Genomic DNA, 12,151 nt, shown 5'->3' with positions numbered 1-12,151 from the left:
GTAGTAGTAAACTTGGAAGGGACCTTGGAGATCATCTAGTTCAACCCCCTGCTCAGGCAGGAAACCCTACACCATTTCGGACAAATGGCTGTCCAGTCTCTTCTTAAAAACTTCCAGTGTTGGAGCATTTACTGCTTCTGGAGGCAGGCTGTTCCACTGATTAATTGTTTTCACTGTCAGGAAGTTTCTCCTTAGTTCTAGGTTGCTTCTCTCCTTGATTAGTTTCCACCTGTTGCTTCTTGTCCTGCCTTCAGGTGCTTTGGAAAATAGCTTGATTCCCTTTAATCCTTTCTTTACTATTGATCCTTTCTTTACTATTTTACAACTGAATTTCCTGGGAAAGGCTCCCAAGAAGCTAAAAACCTTCAAATGTAAATGGAAGTGGTGTTTTAATTTTATGGGGGACAGAAACATACAATATTGAAGTCGAAGTAACATAAAGCTACAGTTTCGATAAATTTGAAAACTGAGATAACTGTTAAGATTTTCTCTTTGAAAAACTACATGGAGATGAAATATAAGAAATCAATCCTTTGTTTTAAGAGTGTTTTAAGTTTTATGACATCTAGTGGTGGATTTGTGTATAGCACCATAATTTGCTTTGCTTGGTGATTCCTACCTTGGGAAAACAACTGGCAATAAAGAAAATATTTTGGCATACTTATCATCCTGAACTTCTTGGATTATAAATACCTACTGAGCTTGGATTTTCAACTTTAAGAGCTAGTGGGAGAGAAAGAAAAATTTGACCTTGGATTATGCCAGGCTGGGAAAGACTTTTGAACTGTTTTCAGAGAGGTTGAACATTTTGAACATTTCAAACATTGTGAATTACAATCTTGCCTGATTGACAATTTTTGGGATACTTGAGACAATATATTACTATAAAATATTGCTTTCAGAACTGAACCTATATTTTGGAATCTATTAGATTATAAAGAATACATTTAAAGATCAGAAAACTAATCTCCAGGAATGGTGCCTCAAGAAAAAACAAACACCTTTCAGAAAGAAATATATTTATGCTACAACTAATTTACCAAACAATTGTTGAATGCAAAGAGGACATAAAAAGAAATCATAATGAAACTAAAAACAATTTAGATAATATAAACAAGCAAATCCCCAAATTAAATCTACAACTAGAAAGCTCCCAGATAACAACTACAAAATATGAACAAACAATTCAGAAATCAGAAGTCAAAATAGAGGAAATGGATCTAGAGATGGAAGAGACAAAAGAAGGGAAACACAAATGACTATATACAAACAAAATACTGCAAGACTTAGCTATAACAATGAAAAGGCAAAAGACCCTTTACTCCTCAGGTCTGCAAAATATATCTGATGCCAAGGAAAAACATTTAAAAAAAGGGAATATAGAGCTGTTAAGGAAAATGTCACAACGTAGGAGACAGGGATTGAAAAGAACAATGGAGGGAGAAAGGAACTGGAAATTGTTTAAGGAATATAAATGGGTGGAATCCCCCCCACCTACATTGTCTTCCTCATGCCAAGCAATTTTTACAAAAATAAAAAGAAAATTCTTGGGTGATCTAATTGCCCTGGTTTGGAAAGAGACTTGGCAAAGAAAGAAAGCGAGAGTCAGATTTAAAAAACAGAAGATTTGACCTTTTAGAGGGGACATTATATGTTTAAATATTTCTTTGAATAAGATTAAAAGAACCGAAGACCCTTAGATATAATTAGACCTTTATAATGCAAGATATTAGTTAGAATTAAGGTAGCATTTTTTTCTTCTTTGTGATATGGGAAATATGAAGATAAGAGGATTGATCTGAATAAAACTTTTCAGCTAGCTTGAGAAAATCGTAACTGATAAAGACATTTCAAATACTGATGGGAAATCAAACTTTAACAAGAACACAAAAACCATGATATTGATTAATGAATTGATATTATTGATTTATGAATTAATATTATTATTTGTATGATATAATAAAATATAATGAAGATGCTTATATTTAGCACTAAATATATTAACAGTACCTAAAACTGTAATGGTGTAATAAAGGGAAAATGCAAAAAATATGGAGAAGAAAGGAAGATCAAGGAAAAAATACTGGATTGTATAGCATTGAACAGATTTATATTGAAGAAGTTAATGTTAAATATCTGAACCCAGATAACATGTTGTTTACTAAGCATTAAAGACCGTATTTTTAAAAAATTAATAAAACTTTTACAAATTAAAAAAAGTCACAGTGGTTGGGCAGCACAATTAAAGCACTGACTCTTTTGTATGTGTGTTGATGTTGCATGTATGTACAAAAGATGGGGCTTCAATTGTGTGACTATAATTGCCATCTTAGACATTTTCCTGGAGTGCCACTGGCCTACAGTTAATGGGAAAGATCCTGTCTAAGTTCTTTCCCATTGCAATTACTTTCCCACTACAATTATTTCAGATAAAGAGTACTAAGCTACATGGATCAAGTAATTTGTTTGGTTTTGCATAATCAACAACTCCAATCAACATCATTTATAAACTATAACAAATGGTTCAACATATATGTGCTCAGTTAAACCATATTTTAGTTTGGTGAGATGAATCCAGCTTTCCTATATATCAATATATATTGTCCAAAGTAAACTTTCCTTATTTGAATTTCTGAAGTGACACAGAAAGGACCAGCCTTATCCTAGTAAGCTGCATGATCACTTTGCTGCAAAGAGAGCATCTTTGACCAGGAAGGGTAGTTTAAGCCATCTAATCAGCTAGTGCTACAAGCTTGAGAATTAATTCTGGAGAATTAATTCTACCAATTAGCTTGCATGGGATGCATTAATTTTCTGGTATTGTCCCTTCAGTAATTGGCAGATCTCTCTTTACAAAAGAATCCAGGCAAATATGAACTGTGCAAATGATGAAATATAGATTATCTTTCAAATCAGATTACAGGCATTTCAGACTAAGGGAATTTTGTTCAAGATTGGAGAGAAGGAGGTCTCAAACTGCAAACTGTATGTATATATTTCACATCCATGTAACTAATCAAGTGCACTTGATATTCCACACAGGGCTTGGCTACTTTGATTTCCCTAGAATTATATTGTCAGGGACAGATACCAATTGAAAATGATAGGCTACTTTAAATATCTGTTTCCTTTTCATTCCTTGCTCATTTAATAATGTCCTTATTGTATCACTGACCCTGAATGCACAGTGAAAAGAAAAGCAGGAGTCCTAGCTTTATTTTTTTTAAAAAAGCATAAATCAGTAATGCCAATACTGGTTAGGAATTCTAGGATTTATAGTCCAACTTATCTGGAGAATGGTTGCAAAAGGATATAGAAAATTTGTAGATTTTTTTTTTATAAGAAGCAATTGGAGATTTCTTTAATAGTTTGAAGAAAATCTAAAATAGAATAGAATAGAATAGAATAGAATAGAATAGAATAGAATAGTAGTCCAGCCCTCTGCTCAAGCAGGACAATCTATACCATTTCAGACATAAAAACACACATCACAGCCATTGTACATTATTATGGGGAGCCTTTACAAAACCCAAATTTGAACTCAAAGAAAGATCTTGATATGATCAGAAAACCTGATTCAACCTCCCATACTCTTCCAATGAGCTTGATCAGAATCTAGAAAATTAAGGACTGAATGAGTGGAGATACTAGGAGTAAAGCTTGAATCTGAGCCCTTGTGTTCACTTTTTAACACTCATAAACAGGCTGAACAGATGCGGTAAGTTATTCTCACCTTTTTTTTTTGCTGTAAAACAAAAATACTTAATCAAATTGAAACCTGCTTCCTTTAACATACTAAGGAACATTGTTTGTTTGATTTTGTCTTGGCATTATGTGTAACCCCAACTGTTACTGATTGTAAACTGTGGTTTACAGTAGAGCGTCTTTTGTAAACTCAGCCAATTGTAGTTCATTCAATTGAAATTATGTAATTAACTGGGTGGAGAAGTCTCCTTTATCCCTGAAGGCGAGGGAGGTTTCTCTCTTTCAAGCTATTAGTCGGCTTTAGACTTCAGCTGACATTCCAATGATTAGACTTGCATGAAGGAGCTATCAGCTAATTAACCCTCCTCCTTTTACTTGGATCTGCCACTCTCAACATGCTGGAGGCAAAATAGGGACTCTAATAGCCTCACATCAACTTCTTGCAGGATCCCAGTAGGCTTTTTGCTTAGATCTTCCCTTCCAGTTCATGGAAAGGAATAGATTCTGGTACAATCACACTAGAGAAAAAACAGTGAGAAAGTCCTGTCACTCTAATAATTTTAGGGTAAGAGATTGCATTTATGACTTATGGCTCTAGCTTACACAACCTTCTAAGACATAAAAAATGTGTTGGCTTAATGTACTGGGCAAATGTAGTTGTTGTGACTTACCAACTATGGTTTATGGCTAAGCATATTGTATAAATCCAGCCAGTTATGCTTTATTCCATAAATAATGATCAACAAACAATAGCTTAATACAAATTGTGAATCACAGACTTTAACAACCTTAATGCTCTGTTCCTAACAGTGACCAAACAGATGCTTTTGGGAAGCTCCATAGTAGTGTTAAAGAAAAAGCCCTCCCTTGTTGCTTGCTACAAAATCTCTTACCCAAGTCTGTAGTGTTCTGAAGATAAAAGCTATATTAAATTATCATACTTAATAATCTGCTGTTAGTAGGACTAAGCAATTATTGCAATACGCATCTTTTCTGAAACTGCTATGCAAATTTCAGTGTATGCTTGTCTCTTGCCTCCTTTTGATTATGTTCTCCTAGAGTACAGATTCTGCATAAGTTACTTCCCATTGTAATATCAGATTTTCATCCCTCACTTTCCCACTAGGTTTTATCATGGCACAAAATGTTCTTTTGGCATTATGTATGGGCCAATGAGACTACAATTGGGCAAGAAGATGAATGGGTGATTTCATCTTCCCTTCTGTTGTCCTTTGGCAACTCTATTATGCTGCCTCTTTATTATCACAATTAAAAAGACAGTTCCCAAGCTTATGGAGATGCCCTGTTCTATAGCTTCCCAGGGGGTTGCCACTCACTTGGTGGGGAGGTTTAGTAATTTCACTGATCCTGAGAACAATACCCCTGGGAGTGAGAGCAACTCATAGTGCCATCTTGATAAGGGCAAAAGGAAAGAGTAAAGCAAAGAGGTAGTGGCAAGTGGGGCTTTGCAGGCACAAGTGGGCCAACCTACTAAAGAGAAAGAACTCCACAATCAAATCTACAAGAAAGCATTAGGACATTATTTCTGTACTCTTGTAAAAAAAAGTGACATGACTCAAACATTTAACTCTTTTTGCACATCAAATGATAAGTCCTGAGATTGGAAGATACTATTTTTGTTACTGAAGAAGAATGTCAAAATGACATTAATATACCTGGAAGTGATATTTTGTTTAGACCAAAACTGTAAGGAATTCAGAGCCCTCACTAATAATACCAGTACTGAAAACATTATTTCACATTTTATATGGACACATATAATTGGGTGGTGGAATATGAACAAATATAGAACAAACAAAACTTGAAATCATCAAAAGTTTATGAAGACTTAGGATAGAAATAACAGTAGTGGACTAGAATGGGTTCATTTAAATCACATTAGACTAGCACTGATGAGGTTATCTAGTTTGGGTAATGAAACATCTGCAAGAAAGCAATGAAGCTCAGAGAACATCAAGGACCCTCATTTCAATTCTAAGCTACAGATATTCTTCTTGATTACAAAATTTACAGTTCAAGACTTGAGATCATATAAGGGAATAGGCTGGTAGTGATACTCAAGCAGGTAAGGTCTATTCAGATCAATGACTATCCAGTAAACAGTGGAGTTATGAATACCCTTAGTACAGATTCAGTGGTGGAAGACATTGAAGAACTTTCTGGAAAACTGCAAGTAGTGCTAAATGCCATGCCAGAGAAGAAGAAAATAATAAAGCTAATGTTTGATTGGATTACAAAAAACTGGAATGGAAAAACTGAGAATCATGGAATTATAGAAAGATTTCAATTGTTTAAATGCAATAAGGCAAGAAATAGCTTTACAGAGTTTGTGAAAATAATTACTTTGGTAATATTTTAAAACATCTGCTTCAAGTACCCTAAATATAATTTTATACTTGTACATTACTGAATGGAAATTAAGTTCAACTATTCTAAAAAAATAAAAAACAGAAGATGACGAAATACAATCCAATTAACCTAGACATTTCCAGTTATAGATTGTGGAAAAGACTATGAATTTCTGTTGTCAAATACATAACTTAGAATATTAAAGAGAGTGGGTGTGCCAACAAGATTTGACTTGAAGGACATATGTTCACAATAAAATCAGTATGTTTTAACTTACTCAAAAAAGAATCCTAAAGGAAGAAAAAAGTCACATAACTGAAAGCTGAAAACTGAAGCAAAAAAAAAAAAAATATCAGCATTTCTAAAAGGAAAAATGTAACTCACTTTCAGAACAAACTGTCACAACTTATGTGGGATAGAGAATAAAAGCCTTGAGCAACAAGAAGGATGTTCAATATCCGACAAGAAAAGACAAGGCAATATACAGTATCTTGGTCAAGAATGTCAACGAATAGAGGAAAGTAACAGGAAAATAAAAAAGAGATGTCTTTAAGAAGTGAAGTTCTCAGGGCTAAACAAGAATAATCAAGGAAGAATAAAAATCATTCATTTATATACCTGTTTGAATGTTGTCTTATCCAAAGATTCTTGGCAGCTTACATCTCATAAACATTATAAAACATACAATAAAATAAAGCAACTACAATCCATATATCATATCAACTACTGCAAAAACAATTGTTTCTAGTTAGGTAGTATCCTCTGGTGCTATTGCTGTGAAAGCTGACAGAATGAGAAAGAGTGGGAGCAAAGATAGAGGACTGAGAGTACCAAAATACTGCAAGTAAAAACAATCAAGAGGCCTGGTGGTGATTGCTTGCCTGAAAAGATGATGAGCAAGCAAAAACTTAGCATACGCCAGATAGAAAAAACAACAATGATTGGCAAGATTGAGAAACATAAAACATATACAGTGGATGGCTAATAGGATCCCTTAGTAGACTGGAATGTTGGAAAATTTGTGGATTATCACCAGAGGCAGGTCAAAATGGTTGGCATTTGTCCACACAGCTGCCCTAAGTATGGCACCTAAGTATGGTATGCATCAAGATAATGCAGCATTATCAGTGTGTTTTTTGAATTAAATGTCAAGGCTTTGATACAGATTTGTGTTTAAATTTTAGTTGCTTAAAATCTATAATGTGCAGACAAAACTGGGAACATTGTAATTCAATCAATATCAAGTGTCTGTAAATTACATTGATTCAATGCATGTGCTCTTTCCCTACCACAGATTGAATAAGAAGTCAATTTAAATAGTGTATGTGTCATGGTTCTGATAGACTAAAGCAGAACTCTGAGGCTTGAGTTTTTCTTTAAGAACACATTTATTGGCTACAAAGTATCAGCACAGTCAAAAGTGAAACCAAGACTAAAGTTCCCTCCAAAAAGTTATAGTATTACAAAGTTAAACTTCCCACCCCAGTACTATGCAATCAACTACGTTCCCCAATAGAATAATTTGGTGGGCTTTCTAACATTAGGCTCAGCCCCTCAATCTAATGAACAGAAATGACCTTGGTTTCCACAGGACAGAGAATTTTTTAGGCTAGCACAAAAATGCCACCACCTTCCTTCCAGTCTAGTGGCAAAACCGAAAACAAGCCAAAATGGCTTCATTCAGGTTTGTTGCAGAGTTGAGAGTATGTGTTTTGCATCTGAAATTGTTTTGTGGATCCAGTTTATTTTTGGTGTGCACATTATTCTCCTCCATAAAAAACACATTGGCTTCATAAACATCTTAGACCAAAATCAGGCATGCCACATAATAGCTTCATATAATATATTAAACCAATCATATGCTTGCAGTTATTCTAATCCACAGAATTGTGCTTCCAGATAGAGAACAATTATTAATTTTTTCAGCCAGAATCTATAGCTCTAAAACAATATGTATCCTCTCTCTATCCACCCAATGAATAAATAAAAATTGCATTGGATGGAAAAGATTTAATATAAAGTTATAGTGTATATGCACATTCAGGAAATAAAAACAAAAACCATAGAGATTGGTTGGGATATAGCTCGCATGATAATGGTACTTGTGAAAAGGTCTTAGAATGGCAATTGTTTCCAAAAGTATTGTGGATCATCGATGTGAGGATGCAACAAAGGCAAATATGATTTTTATCTTCATCAGCAGAAGTAGAATTTCCATATAATAGAAAGTATATTTTATATAGTACGATTAGCCTCCTCAGTATTGTTCTGGGTATTAACTTTAAGAAATTGATTCAGAGAAATTGAAACAAGTTCAAAAGACAATGAGAATTAAGTGTTATATAGAATAAGAAACCAGACATTTTTAACCATAGGAAAAGAAAATGGGGGATATGATGGTGCTATTCAAATATTCAGAAGGGATGTCAAGACCTATATCTATTGTTTTAAGTGGGGAACATAGAATAATAGGTTAAGTTACAGGAAAGCAAATTTCAATTAAATGTTATGACAAAATCTCTACAGAGTAAGAACAATTCAGTGGACTGTCCTCCTTTCATTGGATATGTTCAAAGCTAATTAACTGTCTCTTAGGAATGCTTTAATATGAAGGTTTTCAATGAACAAAGTATTGGACCTGACCTAAATGTTTTTTTCCAATTTTATTATTCTAATTCAGCCATAACTCTGCTTAATATATAACATAGATAAAACCCTATGACTTACATAGATATACACATAAGCTTGCTATCATTTTTCATGGAAAAATAGAAAATACTATTGCTCATTCACATAGACCTTGCTTTGTTTGAATAAGTACTGGTTTTACTACTCATAAATGGAATAATAAATAGCACAATAATTAACAGTGTAAATTAAGACATTAGAAACTCTTCTTGGCTCAACTTTACCATAAATTAACTGGTTGTAAGTAAACTTTCATTCTCCTATCACTCTCCTATTTGTAGTACTGAGAAAAAATATCGAATAGTAAGATTGTGTTACTGTGAATTTTAGAGGGCTGCAGACCATGAATTCACTTTGTCATATGCAACCATACCCCAGTGTGTTATAAATAGTAGTCAGACAACAAACGCAGAGGATATTTTTAGTGGCATTTATTTTTATATTCACAGATTACAAAATAAGAGATCTTTTGTGAGACAGGGAAGAAATCAAGATTTATCCTTTAATCATCAGATCCTATGGAAATTGAATTTAATGACAGAATGAACTAAAAGCTAATGCTGTCTCTAATGGATTTCAAAGGACAAATAATCCAAATAGGCAATGATTTATGTGAACACATACTAGATCTAAAAGAGCATTTCCTATCATGAACTGTGAACCTAATTTTTAAAAGCAAGTTAAGTATAAATCAATTATATATCTAACTAGCAGCTACAGTAGGGTGCAGAAGTAGCAGGAAGTGAACATTAAGGTTTTGATTTTGCATTTTAATATAAATTTAGCTGAGTTACATTACACAGTTTTATTTTCTAGCCAAAAATGCAGTATCACAAATGAGTCCATCTAGAATGGAAAATTTAGACTTTAAGATATTGTGCATACCCAGTACTTAAAAACAGTATGAGTAATAGAAGAGATCAATCTGGCAGAGAGTATCTCATTTAAAGAGTCATTTAGGATTTACCCCCAGATGCATCTTGCAGATATTCTGTTTGCTTAAACTGTGCTTAATTTTTAAATTTCCCATTCTAACACAATTTTACTGTGTAATTATTAACTGCTCTTGTAAGCAAGCAGACCCAGAGGATTCTGCTTTCCTACCAGTTGAAATTGCAAAGCCTGCGAAACTGATTATGAATTATACCAAATCAAAGATTTGCTATTTATTATCCTATCTTTAAAGCAGCTGAAAAAGCTAACTAGGGTATGTTTCTTTTAATGACCACTTTAGAGGTGTAAAATTCTCAAAATAAAGTTGCTTTCTTGTAGATTAGATACTGCTACTGATACAATTAGGGACTGCAACAGTTCATCAAAATGGGGCATTATTTGTTGCAATTTCTTAAATTTCCTTCTAACCCAGAGCTAATGTATACACAAGATACATTAAAAAAAAAACCAAAGCCAAGCAAAATTCCTTTCTAAAGGGCTCAAGTAGTCCATGCACAGTTTAAACAATTTACTTCTATGGCTATTGTCAGTTTCAGGGGAAATTTAAAGAAAACCATTATTATAGCCCAGAATGATGTGAAAACACCATTCTCTCTCCTCTCTCCCCTTTCCCTCTCCCACACTTAGCAATACTCACATTCATCTTCTATATAAAAAAGTCCTTCTCTTTCAAGCCATTTTGTAAAGAATTCCAGTCATTTCAGTAGAATAAATAGAGTCCTGTTCTCCGTAGGGCTGCTTAGAGTATTGTTCATCGTCTCATTCCTTTTGATAACCATTCCTTTAGGATACGGAAGTTGAGTTCAAAAATAGACTCCCATTCACTTGGCATCAAACCTGCAGACTAGGCAGCTGTCAGACTCCCACTGAACCCAACCTTGTGCCAATAGATTTCAATGCAATCTTTTCTTGGAATGATGAGCTGGTTCATTACATTGCCTGAACTTGCCTTAACCCTCCAGATGGATGGTGATCTTTCCACAGCGTTAAAAGAATATAAGCCGATCTGTCCTAAAGCCTTCTCTTTCTCATTCATTAGCCTTGCAAGACAAACCCTGAGTTTCTTTTGAATTATTCATGATTTCTTCCTCTCACTATTTCTATACTCTATGCTTCAAACTATTTGATGTGGCATAACTTTTGCATTACAGCTTTTATAAAAATTAAAAATCTGTGGCATGGGTTCAAAGGCAGTGGAATGTATGTGCATTTTTAAATTGCATAAATGGGTTTATACTCAAGTATATGTATGTTTCATATTGTGGTATATGAGAAATGTAGGCCACTTATGCATCCTTATGTAGCAATAATCATCACCAGGAAAAGAAAGATTTATTTTTGAGTAAACATTCCTAGGACTGGGATGTCAGAATAATAAACTTTATTTTAAGAAAAAAATGCTAAATCTTAAAACAAACTAAAAAAAACCCCAACAAAATGATCTCACAAAATCTCCACCTATCAACAACAAAAGGGACCAATCCATAATATTTCAAAGAAACATAACATGAAGCTTCAGAGGATTTTACTTTCTGTATTAGTATTAATATAATACACACAATCAATTACATTAGCTATTTTCTTCCATCCAAAAGGACAATGATAGCAAAAATGCATATATAACTTTACATAAGTTTGCTCGTTCTTGAAATACATGAAATGCAGATGTAATATGGTTTATCCCCACCTTCCATAGTATATTTATACAGTCTACCTGTGGTAGGATATTGCTACTAGGAGAGATGTTCTACAAAAAAAGCCAAATATTCCTGAAAATCTAGAAAAACATTAGCAAAAATATACTTGCTCAGCTAACCAGTAGCTATTGAAAAACCTCTTTTATGTGTGGATTTGTATACAATCTCTCATTCTGCATGATAGCCTGGAATACAGGTAGATAACAAGAAATCCAAAATATCACCAGTGAATGTACACATCACCATGATGTGTACATTCATTCCAAAGTTTTAAGAGAAAAGATTCTGTATGCAAGATAGAAAACAAGATTGAAAGAAAAAAAAAGCCAGTGGCAATTAAATGCATATACTTTATGGTATTATTATTTGAGGTGAAATATACTATAGGATACATGTTTCTTATTATTGGTACATGGTATTATTATTTGAGGTGAAAATATGGTATTATTTGAGGTGAAATATACTATAGGATACATGTTTCTTAGGGTCCTTTAAAACTACTCTGTAGACATTTAACCTGGAAAAATATTGTGGGAGCATGGAAATAAGTGGAACACATGTTTCCAAGTGTGCAGAATTTTTAATGCAGATGTTGGACAACTTGCAGCCCAAGGACTGCAAACAACCTCAATAGCAATAGCACTTAGACTTCTATACCACTTCACAGTGCTTTACAGCCCTCTCTAAGTGGTTTATAGAGTCATCCTATTGCCCCCAATAATCTGGGTCCTCATTTT

General features: G+C 33.8%; 1 protein-coding gene across 4 annotated transcripts in view; it reads right to left on the bottom strand.

The window, feature by feature from the left end:
• SCHIP1 (schwannomin interacting protein 1) overlaps positions 1–10,511 on the bottom strand; it is a 138,745-nt gene extending 128,234 nt beyond the window's left edge. For 2 of the 4 annotated variants that reach the window (XM_039361082.1, XM_039361079.1), the window contains exon 1: positions 10,355–10,511. In XM_039361082.1, coding sequence (XP_039217016.1) covers positions 10,355–10,360 — 6 coding nt within the window. In that variant the 5' untranslated portion in view covers positions 10,361–10,511. The remainder of the gene's footprint in view (positions 1–10,354) is intronic. The other 2 variants (XM_039361085.1, XM_039361086.1) reach the window with 2 other exon arrangements.
• Between the last annotated feature and the right edge of the window lie 1,640 nt (positions 10,512–12,151).

The sequence above is a fragment of the Crotalus tigris genome, unplaced genomic scaffold, assembly GCF_016545835.1.
Source record: "Crotalus tigris isolate CLP2741 ecotype Arizona unplaced genomic scaffold, ASM1654583v1 scf7180000019200.1136910, whole genome shotgun sequence".
In the NCBI taxonomy this organism is placed as follows: Eukaryota; Metazoa; Chordata; class Lepidosauria; order Squamata; family Viperidae; genus Crotalus; species Crotalus tigris.
The sequence above is the reverse complement of the archived record's forward strand: the minus strand, read 5'-3'. Positions and strand labels throughout refer to the sequence as shown.